Source organism: Neopsephotus bourkii, unplaced genomic scaffold (assembly GCF_033783945.1).
Source record: "Neopsephotus bourkii isolate Nb327-2 ecotype Australia unplaced genomic scaffold, CSIRO-AGI_Nbou_v1 NB_1542, whole genome shotgun sequence".
NCBI lineage: Eukaryota > Metazoa > Chordata > Aves > Psittaciformes > Psittacidae > Neopsephotus > Neopsephotus bourkii.
The window spans coordinates 5,402,955-5,419,408 of record NW_026902018.1 but is presented as its reverse complement, the minus strand read 5'-3'; the positions used below and the strand labels follow the sequence as shown (position 1 = coordinate 5,419,408).

Below are 16,454 nucleotides of genomic sequence, written 5' to 3'. Positions count from 1 at the left end.
TATAACTTATTTTATCCTAGGGATGGTCAAAACTGCATTTGTGTTTTCTCTCTGTTGACTTTGTGATATTATTCGTTACACTTAAATTACTCTTTACTGACTAAAATACAGTAGCATAAATGTCATCTATTCATGAGGTCTTGGGAAAATCTCTATTAAAAATCGAGGGTCTTGCAGGAGTGAGATCCAAGCGCAAAGACTTCATCAGAAGCATCATCCCTCCTCAACTCAGGTGGTACCAGATTGGAGAGAAATGGTTCAAGGGTGCTGTAATGAGTGAATGCTTGTCTATGTCTTTCTGAACAATAATGGAGTTGAATGTAATTCTTTTATTTAGCTAAAAAATGGCAAAGATGAAGTTGCATGTTACAGTACCTGACACACGTGTGGTATAAAACCTAGTTGATAAGCTGAAGAGTGCCGGCAGTACTTGAGCTGCTAGAAGGGGTGGGGAATGAGAAAACTAATCTTAAAAGATTAAGTGGCTTTTCATAAGTGTGTTGGACTTTTTATTTGTTGGCTTCTGATAGAGCTGTTAAGGGTTTGATAGATGAAATTTCTGTCTAGGTATTTGTTTTAGCATGGAAGAAGAAAGGACACTATCTCATACAGTGTGGACAAACGCAGAAGTGATTTCCATTGCCTCCATTCCTGCCACATTGGGGTTCACTTGAGGGGGGGAATGCTTTTCAAAGCATGAACCATTTGCTGTAATAACTGACACTGCACCAGCTACTCTGCAAAGGATAAAACAGGTTTTCTGTATTTGAGGTCAGAGTATTTCTGTATATCAGATTTTTGCTTTTAAGTGTTCTAGATCCTTGCTCATCAAATCAAGATGTGAAGATGTGTAGAAGAAAGTACAAGATGTGAAGAAGAAAATGAAACAGGAGCAAAAGGGTTTGTTTTTTTTTAGTGTGACCTTCATTTGATTAGTGTTCATTTGCAGGTTTCTTGTCTCCCTGAATTGTTAGATTCTTGTTTAAGATTGTTTAGACTCTTTCTTGTTTAAGACCATGACCTTCCTTAGGGGCCTGTAGAGAGCCTCTTAATGTTCATTTGGTTTTGTAATTAAGAAATGGCATTAATTTTTGGAGTGGAGTGGTTAAAAATATCTGATTTCATAGGTAAGATTTTTGTCACCTGTTTGGTATTAAGGACTCCTGCAGTTCCTCATGTTTTAATTCAGCAAGGTATTGTAAATACATGTTTGGCCTTACATTGTGTATTTTCATTGGATTTGTTTGGATTGCTCGTGTGCAGAAAGTTTAAGGATATGCTTAAATACTACTGGAAAAAAAGATACTAAGTTGTGTTTTCCTGCAAATCAGGAACATGTGTTGTCTTGTTGAAAGTAAATGGGCTTGCTAGCTAATGGTGCTGAAATCTGGCAGTTCCTACTTTCAGTTTAATGGTGGCTACAAATTAGCCTTGATTGCTCTGACAGTTCTTGAATTGCTGTTATCATGTTTCATCGGAATACTCTTGTTGAAACCTGATCTAAAGAAAATACTAATGTAGTTAATGTAAAACTTTGGATTTAGATTTAACTTTCCTCTGTGGAAAACTCTGATGTCTATAAAGCATTTTAGATTTATATTTTTGCCACCTACAGTTTATTTGGTTAAAGGGATACTTTTCCCCCAGTGTTCTTTCTTAAGTGGAAACTGTTTTGCATAAAGGACAAATACTTGTCCAGGCTGACTTGATCCGATGTGTACTTTCCTAATCCTGAGAATACCTTTTGTTTTTGGAAGAGGAAAGGAATTACCTCACATGCTTAGATTTTGGGGGGGCCATTTTAGGTAGGTAGCTGTCAGGTAATAGGATATATAATAAGACAGAGAAGTATGTTCTTGATTACTGTTACTGGTAGTTTCTTTAGATCACTTCTTAGAGGCTTTCCAACAAGCAGCTTGTGTAGTGACTGTCAGAAACTAAAAAGAAATGTTTTTGGTATTCAGATACTTCTGATTACTACGCTGGTCCTCCTAGGCTTGCTGGCATCATTACGTCGTTCTGAACTTCCCAGAGGAGACTGAAGTATACTGGAGATTGTATTGGTGTGAGGACAGAGCTGAGAGCCAGATGCTTTTTCTTTGTTCAGAATGACCCCAACTTTATGAAGAACTGCAAATGAGCAAGAAGAATATGTGTATATTAATAGAATGGTTTAGAGTATTTAGGTGCAGTGGAGTATGAGGACTGTGTTGTAAAAAGTGTGGTTAGAAGAAGGTAAAGGTTTGAGGTGAGGATGGAACCTGGTAGTAGCTAATCTGAGGTACCCAGGTATCTTAAGTGCTTGTGGTCTATGTGGGATAATCCATCTGCCCTGACCTGGGTATACAGATTGTAGGGGTGAAAGTACCACAAACAGTGGTGTTGCTCTTTTCTAGACTGAATTGATGGCTTGTGGAGTATTTTGTTACTGATGTCATTCTTAATGGACTTTCTCTGTTGCTGCATCTGATGGGAGAATTAATATGTTGTGTGCGTGACTGTATTTAAATTCTGTGTGAGGAATACTGCTGTTTTCTTAGTGCCCATGAGCATGTTTCATAAGTAGTGGGATCTAATGAAACCAAAGGGATATATCTCTATACATCCTCTACTGCAGTACCTTTGCCTGACACCACTGATACAGTAAGCCTGTGTCTTCCAATGTCCTTTCTGTCTCCTCTGGCGTGAGGAGGTTGTGAGTCCTCCTGGGTCCCATGCAAAGGTTTGGTTCCCTGATCTCATCACTTTGCTGCCAGCTGCCACTATTACCACCCACTGTGGTGGCAGTGTGACATACAGATGTGCTGGTGGGCTGGCAACTACTGAACAGTGTGAGCACTTTGGGGGGTCCTGGCCTCTGAACTTTAAGGTGGTTGTGGTTTCCTTCCCCTGTGCTGGCTCTAGGCTTTCCAAAACTTGCCTACTGTGTTTTTCTGGTCTTGACTTTTCTCCAGCTAGAAATGCAGTGAATTCAGTTGTGAGGTGTGATTGGCACTTTGACTGATCCACTTGCAGATGCAGCTTTCTGTAGAGTCAAATATTTGGTGTTGCACATGTTTAGGTCACTTGTCGCTATTGTACTAAAGTCCCACCCAAAGCCATACAAAACATCTGAAGTCCTGAAAGAGGTTGTTAGTATAGAGCCTACAGTGTAGGCTTTGATTTTGAGCAATATTAAAGGGTTCTCGGTACCCATGGCTTTGGTTTTGTTTGTACCATACTGCTGTATTTTGCTTTTCCCTTCTGCCTATTTACTTACTGTCTTAACAGAACAGTTTCTTAGGGTGGAGGAAAAGAAAGAATGCAAGCCAGTTGCTTAGCTGGTATCATCACTGCTATGAAAATAAACTGTTTTTCAGCCCTTAACGCAGCATTGTCTAATTCACAATATTTTTTCAGTTTAGTTCAAGGAGCAAGTTTTGTTTTCTGTTTGGTTTTAGCAGTACTGAAGAATTAGGAAGTAGGCTTTTTTTTTGTTTCAGTCTTAGGAATAAGCGTCCGCATTCATAAAGCACAGTCTGTATTTTCTAAGTCTTAGGAAATCATAGCCAAGGTTCCCATTCACGAAGCTCTGATGTTGTTGCGCTGGCTGAATGCTGGGTCTCTCGTGCTGTTATAGCTGGGTTTTGTTGTTGTTATTTTGATTATTTTTGATTATTTTTTTCCCCATCCTTACTGACATTGAGTCTGGCCTCTGGACAAAGAGCAGACACTGAATTGCGTTGAAGGACACTTGTGAGCAAGGAAAAACTGAGTCAGTTCCAAGCCTGTGCAGGGTGTAGGTGTAATGTTGAATAGAACTGTAGAATTATTTAGGCTGGAAAAGATCTTTAAGATCATTCAGTCCACCTGTTAACCCAGCACCGCTAAGTCCACCACTAAACCCTGTGTGCCACAGCCATGCATCTTTTGAATACCTCCAGGGATGGCAATCCGCCCACTTCCTGGGCAGCCTGTTCCAGTACTTGACAACCCTTCTGGTGAAGTATATTCACCTAATATCCAATCTAAACTTCCTCTGGCACAACCTGAGCTCATTTCCTCTTGTCCTGTCACTTATTACTTGGCAGAAGAAACCAACACCCACCTTGCTACAGCCTCCTTTCAGGTACTTGTAGAGAGTGATAAGGACCCCCTGAGCCTCCTTTTCTCCAGTTTAAACAACCTCAATTCCCTCACCCATTCCTCATAGGTCTTGTTCTCCAGACCCTTCACCAGTTTCATTGCCATTCTTTGGGCAGTCTCCAGCACCTCAATGTCTGTCTTGTAGTGAGGGGCCCAGAACTGAGCACAGTGTTTGAGGTGCAGCCTCACCAGTGCCAAGTACAGGGGGGTGATCACCTCCCTAGTCCTGCTGGCCACACTATTTCTGATTCAAGCCACAGTGCCATTGGCCGCCTTGTCCAGTGGGCCACACGCTGGCTCATGCTCAGCCAGATGCCAAGTTAACACCCCCAGGTCCTTTTCCACTGAGCAGCTTTCCAGCCACTCCTCCCCAAGCCTCTTCAACACTCCCACCCAACTTGGTGTCATTTGTGAACTTAGTGAGGGTGCACTTGATCCCCTCATCCAGATCATTGGTAAACAGAACTGGCCCCAATACTGAGCTCTGTGGAGCACCACTTTTGACCAGCCACCAACTGTATTTCACTTCATTTGTGGGCACTCTTTGGGCTCAGCCATCCAGCCAGGTTTTTATCCAGCAAACGGTACCCCTGTCCAAGCCATGAGCAGCCAAGTTCTCCAGGAGAATGCTATGGAAATGACATCAAAGGCTTTACTAAAGTCTGGGTAGACAACATCCACAGCCTTTTCCTCATCCACTAAGCGGGTCATGTTGTCATAGAAGGAGATCGGGTTAGTCAAGCAGGACCTGCCTTTCACAGACTCACGCTGACTGGGCCTGATCACCTGGTTGTCCTGCACGTGATGCATGATGGCACTCCGGAAGATCTGCTCCATAAGCTTCCCTAGCACCAAGTTCAGACTGACAGCCTTGTATTCCCTGGATCTTCCTTCAAGCCGTTTGTGTAGATGGGTGTCACATTTGCTAACCTCCAGTCAACTGATACCTCCCCGGTTAGCCAGGATTGCTGATAAATGGTGGGAAGTGGCTTGGTGAGCACTTCTGCCTCTCTACCTTCATGTGGATCCCATCTGGCCCTATAGACCTGTGCGTGTCTAAGTGGTGTAGCAGGTCACTGACCATGCACCCTTGGTCTAGAGGAGCTTCATTCTGCTCCCTGTCTTCCAGCTCAGGGAGCAGGGTACCCTGAGAATATATACGAGGGGGTAATGAGAAGGAGACTGCTGCTGTTCCTCACTGTGCTGTAAAATCTTTTGATGGATGTTAGGATCATCTAACATAATTTGCTATGACAGAACACTGAGTAATACAGAATGTTCATTAGAGTTATTCATTAAGGATTTACAGTTTTTAGCTGGAGCGCTGTCACAGGTTTGGTTGCTTCATGACACTGCATGCTGAGGTTATGCAAAAAATGCCAATGCTTCTAACATGTATTATTTATCTGTTTTTGGAGCTGATGTGTTCCTACTAAATGGATTATAACTTCAGAGTCTCTAATTTTCAGGAGCTGGAATTAAATTTGAGCATGGATGCGGGTTGTATTTGGCTGTGTGCATAGCACGGGGCCCAGTTCTTACTTTCCTGGGCTTTGTGCTATGTACCATTGTGCTTCCATACCCTCCTGCACAGACTCAGGTCATGATGAACCAGAGCTACATGACCTAAGGATTGTGCTTAGGCACATTTGCAGTAGCACAGATGAATGGCTGAGCATTAGATCTGAACACAAAAATGGAGTGCTCTGTTCTTCTATAGCTTTTTCATTCTTCTGTAGGTTTTAAATTTTAATTAATCTATAGGCTTTTAATTTGAAGAGTAGTGAACAACCAGTTTTATTGAGAAACTTTAATGCAGTTCATCTGTTGAATGGATAATTATCTCATGGTGATTTGTGAAAATACTCTGAAAATAAGGTGGTGTTATCGTAGCTTGTTTTTCACCTACTGTGGCTTTGTAATCAATTACTGTATGTACTCCGCTGCACTGAATGTGGCGGTGAGTGAGGTAAGGATACATTTAAAACCATGGAATGGAAGTAAGATGCACCAAGTGACGTAAAGAAACCTGTGGGAGACTAATAGATAGAGAAAACTCTGCGATCTGGAGCCGAGGGGAAATACTACCATTTAGGTACAGCTCCACTTGCCTGAGAGCAGCGCCTTTGCTTGGGATTGGTGATACTTCACAGACAGGTTTAAAAACAAAACCTGCTTAAAGATGTTTAGATTGGATATAAGGAGGAAATTCTTTGTTGTGAGGGTGGTGAGGCACTGGAATGGGTTGCCCAGGGAGGTTGTGAATGCTCCATCCCTGGCAGGTGTTCAAAACCAGGTTGTACGAAGCCTTGGGTGGTACGGTTTAGTGCGAGGTGTCCTTGCCCATGGCAGGGGGGTTGGAACTGGATGATCTTAAGGTCCTTTCCAACCCAAACCATCCTGTGATTCTGTGATGTGTCAGAACATCCTCAAGCAGTCAGCTTCTCTGTCACTGAACACTGTTCAGCAGCTGACTTGTGGGCACCAGGAGCAGCAGCTGGGCAGGACTGCAGTGTTCTTCACAAGCTGGCAGGTTTTCAGGAGTTCTGGGATATGGTACCTGCCCTGGTGAGCTTCGCCTGTGGACTTGAGACAAGTCCTAGTTACGAAAGCTGCTTTTCAAGTGCAGAGGACTAGATTAAGGACAGGTTTTTACATGAATCTGCTGAGTATTAAATTAATAAAACCATTGTGGTACTGGGAATAGTAAGAATATTTTAAAGTTTCTGTTACTTCAGTAAATACCAGTCTAGAGAAATACTGTTTGTGTTATGCTTCCGCTTGAGCATAAATATTAGATCTGGAGGTGTATGTGTTTGTGTGATAGTGATGGGCGTGGTGTTCCTTTTGTTGTTGTTGTTTCTGATGCTTGTTTTGAGGCATTTGTTGAGCACTGGTGTTGAGCAAAATCTCCAGGAGCCGAGGACTTAGGGGGTTAGGCTTCTTGCTGAAGATGCTAGGAGCTGATCGTGCTCATCCAGTTTGGAGTGGATCGGGTTATATAGAAACAATGGTTTAAGAAAAAAGCAATTTTCACTTTTAGTAAACTTAAATGTGCCAAATGTGAAACGATAGTGCAACATGTAGGTACAGGCCTTTAAGTATGTAGGTTTAGTATTAATATAAGAAAGATCTTTTGGACAAGTTAAAATCTGAATAAGAGGAGTTACTGGCCTACACACTTGTAGTTTGAGTTTTTCTTAATGCTTAAATTGGCTTTTGTTAGCTGTAATTGTCTCTGAAACCAGAACAGAGATTCTCTACAAGATGGTTCATCTGCTTGGGGTCAAAGAACGACTTACACTGAGGAAGCAGGAAGTATTTTTGTCTTTTGTTTTCCTTCACTCTGTAGATAAAAGTTATGCTAGAGGATGTACCAGACCCAACCTTGAGAAATGTGACCAAAATGAGTGAACTACGTGTGAGGTACACACAAAACTGCTACTATTTGTTAAAACCTTACATGCAAACCCAAAACATGTACTGTACTTCAAGCTTATCCTTCCCAATACTTGCATTTCAGAGTAATAGCTTTTAACTGAATAACATTAAATACTGGGTTTGTACGTTTAATCAAATTTCAATTTCCATACAAATGAAGCTCAGCAGACAAGAACAAACAATTAGTGTAACAAATGAGAAGTGGCATTTCTTTGTACTAAAAGCTGAAATAGTTTCAGATCTATGGTTGCTGTGTAAATGCTGAAGCCAGATGCATCTGTAGTTTTAGCTACCAAAAGAATTTCTTCAAGTGTCAGACTTTACTGACTGGTGAATCTCTTTAATAGAGATTTAGTCATTGCAACCAGAAAAACTCAAAACTTTCATAATTAGTGATTGCAGTCACTGAATTTAATCTCTGTATCAAAGCACTCTCCTGAACTGAGACTTGTAATTTTGGAGCCTTTAATTTAGACTTCTGGCTCCTCATCTCTACCTCTTAAATTGTGAATTGCCAAGTCATCAGGGTTTTTGTGCTGCTAGTGGTTTATATATCAGAGTTAAGAACATTGGTCATTTCTGCTTTTGGAGACATTTGGGTTTTAACTGTTTGGTTTTGTACTGGTTCTTGTAATGGTAAACTTCAGTTTCTTGAAAATACAAGTTTGAAATCTGGATTTTGAAAACTTCCTGTTCACCTAATGCTGTACAGGAGATGTTTATTATATGTACCTGAGACAGGACCTCTGGCATTTCTATTGGATGTAGCATTTCTTCAGGCTGAGTTACTCTTAACATCTCTGCCTTAAACTGAAGGAGGATAAATAGTCCTGTGAAGATAGTATCAAGGCATTCTCATTTACCCACCAGCTTGTCTTTGCAAAAGTGTTTTGATGTGTAAATGGTGCTGGTAGGCTAGAAGGGTGCTTTTTGAGGTCCATATGCAGTTGGTTTCTGTCACTTGGCAGACATTTTTAGAGCTTGCTGGTTTTTGATCATTCCCAAGAGCTATTTTCACCTCTGCAGCTTCTCCTACCCCTCTGGTGGTGTGACCTGGTGCAGGTTTTCAGGATCAGAGCTGTGACTCTGGTTGGTATTCGAGGCTTTTCTTATGGTACGGAAGTGAAGGTTCCAGCTATGTTCACAGGGCAGCTTCTGGTAGCACAGGGCTGAAACAAACCGCTTTGCCTCTGAGGAGATGTGTGTAATGCCAGCATATAGGAAAACATCTATTAGAGCTAATATTTAAAAACTAATACATTAGGAGATGATTTAGCTTCATTGACAGACCACTATTATAAGGCCAAATTCCACATTACTTGATACCAGCTCAGTACAATTATATTTCTGCTAAATTAGCTGGAGCATACGGTCTTTCTGGTTGTAGGGGACAGACTGTAGCTGATCTGACTTAAAATTAATGTAGACAGACAATAGCTTAATTTGATCCAAAGCTTGCAGTTTCAAAGCCAACTGATCAAATCCATTCAGGAAACTGAACTAGCAAGGTGAACTTGTATCGAATCAACACTTTGCCTCATGCGCCTGTAACAATCTTGATTTGATATTGGGAAGCTCTAAAATGAGATTTACTGCGTGGAAAAGTAGTCTCAGGTACTGGATATAGATCCTCTCTGCCTTTCTTTCAAATAAAACAGTGTATTTAAGTGACAAATTATCCCTTATCTTTTGCAATAAAACAATAAGAAATTAGTTCCAGTGTAAATGCAAGCAGGTGTCCTAATCAAATACATCTCAAAAAGACTTAAAATGAAGCAGAAAATGCAGGTACTGTAATGCCCAGGCAGTGTACTGACCAAGTGTGCATCTGCAGGAAGGGTGCACGGTGGCTTCCCAGTGCTCAGGCTCCAGAAGGAAAATGTTCTCAATTACACGGAAAGATTACAAGAGATGATTGAACCTGAAAGGGCTTCCTGGATTGGTTTATAATGGCAAAAATGTGTTTGTTTTATGAAACATGTGAAGCTAGCTGGAAATTAAAGCAGGGGGTGTGTGTGTATTTTATGCATCTGTCATGAAGCCCTTCCTGTGGAAAATGCTTCTAGTAAATGTCTGTTTTGAGTGCTTAGCAGAAAATCTGGAAATTAGCATGCTCTAAAGAAAGCTTAAAAAGCTGGGTGAGCCCTGTGTTGAGATACGTGATGAGTGCTGTGAAACACCTGGCATTCAATATGTAATTGGGAAAATGTCTGGAAGAAAAGCTTTCTGTAAGGATCTAAGCAACAACCTCAAACTTAGGGTTTTTTTCCCCTGTATGAAACCTAAATTTCTCTATTAGTGAAAAATCTTTTCTGTTTCATTGCTAACTTAGAAAAATAATGATGAGGATTTCTTGTTTGTATGGCACACTTTAAATGTATTTATAATCTTGCATGTTATTTCCGGTGCTTCCAAGTGTTTTGTAAGATTTCTTTCAGATTTCAAATTACAGGTCCATGTGTAGCTTTGGCAAGACTTCTTTCAGGTGAGTGGCTTGTGGCAGATTATGTTCCCTAATAATGTGTCCCAGCAAATTGCTATTGGGTTTTTTTGGCCTTCACTTGACAGTAAGTTTTATCTTTGGCTATATATTAAGCTTGTAGAGCTAGTGTATGGTCCGAACCTGATTTCCATTTTTCTTCTTTTTGTATATAAAGTTAAGGAGTTTCTTGCTGTCTCTGGCCAATTCATAGCTCTCAATAAACTGTTGCTAGAGAGAACAGGTGAAGCGTTACCAGTGAATGGGTTGTTGTGAATTGTTGATATTTCTGACAGGCAGACGTTCCTTCAGGTAGGGGTGTGCTGATGAACCAGCAGGTTCCGTGGGTTTTTGGCAAGAAACGCAGTGTTGTCATGAAAACATGGAAGCAGCAGTCAGTACAGCTGACTTCTGCTCATAGTCTTATCTTATCTGTAGCCTTTGGCAAGCTGTACAATTTTTCTGTACTTCCTTGTAACCACTGGCAGAAGGATGCTGTGGTTGGCAAGGTTGTTGAGGGTTGATGTTGTACAAGTGCTTTGAGATGCTGAAGTGAAGAGACTATAATGACACCATCACTTGAAGTGTTTTTGTGTTTTCAGACTGCTTGAGCTTTGTGATGTTTTGTAAGTTTATACTGCATGTAGTGCAAAAACTACAACTGCTTCTATTTCCAAAGTTTTACTTGCCTCCCATCTTTCCAGCATGTGCCAGATGAATTTAATTGCTTTAAAATGAAATTTCAGTGCACGAAATTTTGTGTTGTAGCAGAGCTAAGGCTGCATCTGATCCTTGAAAGAAAAAGAAGCCTTTTATGTTAGAATCTCTTATGTGAATCATAATAGTGCTGCTGTAACTTGTCACGTCGTACATGAACGCTGGAGGTGGTTGCATTTCCATTTTTTCACTTCTAGGCAGTTGTTGATGCCGTTAGCTAATGTGGTATCAGTGCCTCTGCTCCCACAGCTGCTGGCTTATAGCTGAACTTGCGCCATTACATATTTCCTAACAAGTTTGAAAATACAGAATGTTTTATCTTTAACAGCTGGTGGAAAATGAGTGGTTTTAGTGCTGCTAGGAGGTGAAAGGTTAAGATGTTTTCTTCCTCATTTGTTTTTGCTGTGAGTTACCACCAATAGCTATGAACAGTGCGGGATAACTGGCTTTAGGGACAAAACAGGGACTGGTATTTTTGGAACTTTGCTGTTCTTTTGAAGAACTGGAATCTTGTATGGATAAAGAAGCCTTTTTTTATTTACCACTCTCCTGGAAAGAACAAAGTCTGACCATCAGCTAAGTGATCACTTGCATTTCAGGAAAGGTGCATGGTTACACTGTGTTGTACTGCTGTTCCCCTGCTCATACATGAATCATGTTCTGCTGCTGGTGCCATCACTTGATTTTTACTTTTTTTTTTTTTTAACAATAGACTACTGAAATGAAGTGCTTGACAAGGTTGTAGCGACTAGCACCTGTTCTGTGCATCCTCACCTCTCCCAAATTTCTCTGTTCCTTGGCCAAGTATGTTCATTATAGGCTTCTGTCTGTTTTAATATATGTATTTTACCTCTGAAGGCCCCTGCTCTGGCTAGCTGATGTGCTCTGCTGTGGGAGTCATGAGCCTGGTGTGCAGGGCTGTGTGGCACACACAGGGCTGAATGGTGGCAGGCGCTCTGCTGCCTGGGCTGCTGACCTTCCCACCCTCTGCTGTATCTGGTCTGGGTGACAGCCACCAGGATGGGTATGGTGGGGCCTTAATGGAAAAACCTGCACTCCATCAGTGGCAGGAGGCTTCTGAAACTTCTGATCTTAAACATCAGTCCTAAAGGAGGCCATCAGTTATGTCCAAACCCACCCTGAGCACAAGTAAGAGAGGCAGTTAGAATTTCTCAGATGATTGCATCTTGTTCCTCTGTGTTAAGCCACAATAGTCATCATGTCAAAGCAAAACAATTCAGATGAAACTCTTTCTATAACTGCACAGGATTTATGTAGTTCATTAACAGGTAGAGACATGGGCCCTGGCTTAGGGTAGCTCAGGAGTTGGTATTGGCAGTGTTTGCATAAAATGGAGATTTCAGTTCTGCAGTATTTCTTTCAGTGTCACTTTTCCCCCCTGCCGTTGCCGTAGAATTGCATAGTTTCCTTGGTCTGAAATAATAAGTGCATCTGACATAGCATGGTTTCCATTGGGAACGATTGTTCAGCTGGTTGGAGTGGTGTTTTAATAGAAATGTTTTCTACTCTTCCATGTATCCACATTCTTCAGAGAGGAGTGTCTGTAGCACAGGAAGTAATGACATTACGGCATGTAACTGGCATTTTTTTAATGCCCATAATATTGGGATGGAGTCATCCTTTTATCTGAGCCAGTTGTATGTAATTGTACGTAAAACAGTAATAACGTGTATGAAATTGTAGAGACAAAAATATACTGGTTTTGCCATGTGCATGTTGACTTGTGCTCTCCTGGTGGATGCTGCCTCTGAAACCAGAGGGCTGCAGAACAGCTTTCTTCACAAGGGTGTGTGCATGACTTCCATTACAACCAAGCAGTAAAGAAATTAAGGGTTTATCTAAAGTATCGAACTTTGAATTGAATTTTGCTATAACTACAGGGGGATGCAGCAGTAGAAAAGTGGAACCGGGCTGCGAATAGTCTTTCATGTGTTAAAATATTTACCACAGTCTCCAGTGTAAATTCTGTGCTTGGAACTGCAATGATAGAACTTTCTAAGAAGCCTTCCGCTGCGTGCTGACATTGCACAAAAGTGGTGAAAGAAGCTGCAGTGATTTACTGAAGACTGGCTGCTTTCTGTGAGCTTCAAATTCGAGTAGTTTCAATTTCAGCTGGAGGTTTTGTGTGTGTTCGGTTGTGTTTGGTGTGGGTCCTCCCCCCTCCAATTTAGAGGTAGATTCTAAATTTTCCTCTTCTGTTACATTGGGCAAGTGAAGCTTAACCTTTTATTCCTCTAATTTGGGGGAATAACAGGTTTTATTTCCCCCTTTTCCTCTTTGGAGTAAAGAAAATAACTTCAGTTATTGTTCAGGGAGAGGGAATTATTGTGACCTAAGGTGATAGATTATTTTATGATTATTATTATTTTCCCTGTTAGCTCTTTGGACTGAGTAAAACTCTTAACTGGGTGAGCACACTCTTCTCTTGGCTGTGGCTGTCAGTAGTCTGGCAGGTCTGTGTGAGTTCTTAGCCATTTTGTGACCTGGATGTTTGCTCTGAGTAGGTGGTTGCTAAGAGGATGTGTCTGCTTTTATTTTTCTAGAAGAGCAGGTCTGTGCTTTGCAGAGAAACCAGTACTGGAGCTGGATTTTAGTCTAACATCAAATTAGAAACCTATTATCAATATCCTATACCAATTACTAGGTGTACAGTTACAGCTTTTATTGAGATTGCATGATGACTGGTTTTATTACGACTGGTCATGTTGTCTAAACACTTAAATGTGACCTCTGTCTTGATCTAGCTTAAATGTGTGTTTCAGGAAAGTAATAACTGCAATTACAGTTGCTTTTAGGTTGTATACTGTGGACAAGAGAAAACGTGCTAGTGTGGTAATTCTTCCCTGCAAACAGTTACTTACTTGATCCTTTCACACCCCCCCCCACCCAAGGTGGTCATTTTTTAGACATGGGTTACCTGGGATTATTGTAGCTCGCTGAGAGGAAAACATGCAAAATTGCTCAAAAACGTTGGTTTTGGAATTTTCACAACCACCATCCAGAAGATGGGCAGTGCAGAAGTGAACCTATGGATGCTAATGGGGACCTGCAGACCTGCCCTTGTTCACTTACATAGCCAGATTATGTTTTTTTTTCTCATGCAAAATGTTTTGAGGGACACAAAACGAAGCTGTATTATTAGGTGCTGGCATTTGATAGATGGAATTGATATGAAAAAGCTATGTAGAAAATCGTACTTTTTATAATGCTAATTAGGTCTGACAGTATAATGATGGCAAGTAGGCAGTATTCTTACAGAAGCAGGAACTAAATGTTTGCAGATATTGACAGTTTCTTGTGAAGGATATGTTTGCATGGAGAATCACTACAGAAGAGCTTAAGCTAGAAAGTGAAAGCATATTCATGGCTATAGAAATTGTTTTACAAACAAGTCTGTGAAATGGCTCTGAATCAGGCTGGACGTTTGCACAAGTCTAGTGGGTCCTGCTGTACATAGTGATTGGAATGGAAATATGGGTCTGAATTTATTGTGTGATATAGCACGTAACTACCAGAGCATATTTCGGTTGAACTTTGCTTCTGAGAAAAGTGAATAAGCAGTCCTCAGTGCCCCACAAGAAGTAAATGGGTAACTCTGTGGTGATAGCTGCTCCCATGGTGCCCTTATCAGGAAGGTTTTACCAAGGATGTTTAAGAGAATTATTTCCCAAGCATAGGAAGGTGGCCCTCCTGACTGTTAAAACCACACAGTTTAACACATGGAAGTGGTCTGAAACAAAGCAGCTTTTTAACAGGCTGAGTTATCCAGAGGTTTTGTCCATTAACATTCAGTGATATGTTACGTGATGGATGATTAATACACGTAAAACTTGCAAGAATAAATAACACTTCAAACAAAGCACAATTTTATTCTTCTTTCCTAGAGCTCCGCTGCACCCCAGGGCAGTTTGCGTGTCGAAGTGGTACCATCCAGTGCATCCCTTCAAATTGGCAGTGTGATGGATGGCCCACCTGTGAGGATGAGAGTGATGAAGTTGACTGTCCGGGTAAGTAAACCTGAGAATACTGCTCATCCCAGTGTCAGCTTGTTTTGCAGCAGTATGCTGACTTTTTAAGGTCATTTGCTTATTTTTAATTGATAGTGGTGATTGATGGAACTGTACCCGTTATTAACAAACTCTGAATTGTCTCCTTTTTTTTCTTCTGGTTTTTTTTGCTTCCTTCCTTACAGTCTGATTAGGTATCCTGGAGATGAGAGTTTGTATTCTAAAAAGAGACTTTCATGACAAGTTAAAAATCGTGATTAAATGAAAATGCTACATAGGCCTGTGGTTAAATTCAGAATTACTGTTTTGGTTGAATGTGTATATCATTCAAACTGGGTGACGCTGTTGGACTTAGGTGGAGAGCTTGTTTTATTGCTGCCTATTCTGATTACACTTCTTGTGCTTAAGTGGAGAACTTTGTTCTTCCAAACAAGCTGGTGTATTAACTCTTCATCAGCTTTTGTGGTCATATGCTCTCAGAAGCCTGTCACCAGCAGTGGCTCTCTGCTAAAGCTACTGGATACTGAGATGTCTTAAAAAAGGCAAACAGAAGTTTTTGATTGTGAATATATGTAATCACAATTTTGAACCTTTTTATTTGTTCTTCACAAACAGGCCAGTGCATCTCTTTTATTGTGTGTCTTAAAACTTTTCTCTACAGTGTTACTAAATTACATTCAAAAACTGTTGTAAGAAGTTCTTTGCCACTAAACTACTTAATTTGCTTGGGAGAGAATCACATCAACTTTTCAGTTGTCATCACAGCATGCAGTCTGTCATCATTCTGAGTTTTGAGCTACTTTATAGAGGTGCCACAAAATTGTAACATCAGTATTTTACAGCAGCAAGCTCTTCTAAATATACGTGTTTCCTAGTGGAATTAGAGAAGTAAATCTAACACACAAACTTTGAAGCTGTGCTGTAGTTACCCATCTCCCCAGTGTGTGCTATACACAAATAATTGAAAGAATGTTTTCAGTGCTCTCTTCTAAAAAGCTTTTGCCTAGTTTGTGTGAGTGTATGTATTCACAGCATGGGGGGAAAAGCTGTTGGTAGTTTCTTCTGACATTGAAAAATAAGCTGTGCCATTGATACCTTGTTTAAGGATATTCTTTACAGTATGGATGTCCTAAAGAAAAATGCCTTTATAGTTGTGCTGTTATTTTCTGTCCTTTTTAACTTTGGCAAAATGTGAAAAAATACGGACCTAGTAAAATTCTGGAGGTTAATGGAAGACAGTGGCTAGAGGAAAGCAAAGTCATGTTTGGATTTACTCAGATAGCACTGAAGGCTTCACTTGCGGGAATATGGGAACATTTACATTAGTAGAAAACAGTATTTTTATCGTCTCTTGTTGCCTAGTGTATTGATCAGCAATTTAAGTTGTTGCTGGAGGATGCAACAGGATGATGTTGACTCAAGGACTGGAGGTACAAAGAATGTTTGGTATATGGCTAGGAAAGGGATTTTAATGAAAGTAACATTTCTCAGTAGATAGGCCTTGCTTTTGTGTTTGGGGTGTAGGTCTCACTGGGCTGTCTGGCCTGACGCAATAAGAAGAACTTTAAGAAATGAAAGGAGATGTGTAGGAGAGATTTGATTCATTGTCATGTCTGTATGCAGGAAGATGAGAATAACATACATAAGGAATACTAGGGGAGAAA

General features: G+C 40.7%; 2 protein-coding genes across 3 annotated transcripts in view; one reads left to right on the top strand and one right to left on the bottom strand.

Annotated features, from left to right (window-relative positions):
• The window catches only part of LOC133221697 (pre-B lymphocyte protein 3-like), a 157,787-nt gene that overhangs the window by 74,656 nt on the left and 66,677 nt on the right, over window positions 1-16,454 (bottom strand). The gene's annotated exons all lie outside the window — the stretch shown is intronic.
• DGCR2 (DiGeorge syndrome critical region gene 2) overlaps window positions 1-16,454 on the top strand; it is a 48,906-nt gene that overhangs the window by 7,645 nt on the left and 24,807 nt on the right. The window contains exons 2-3 of one of the 2 annotated variants that reach the window (XM_061370778.1): window positions 10,019-10,051; window positions 14,668-14,790. In XM_061370778.1, coding sequence (XP_061226762.1) covers window positions 10,019-10,051; window positions 14,668-14,790 — 156 coding nt within the window. The remainder of the gene's footprint in view (window positions 1-10,018; window positions 10,052-14,667; window positions 14,791-16,454) is intronic. The other variant, XM_061370779.1, reaches the window with a different exon arrangement.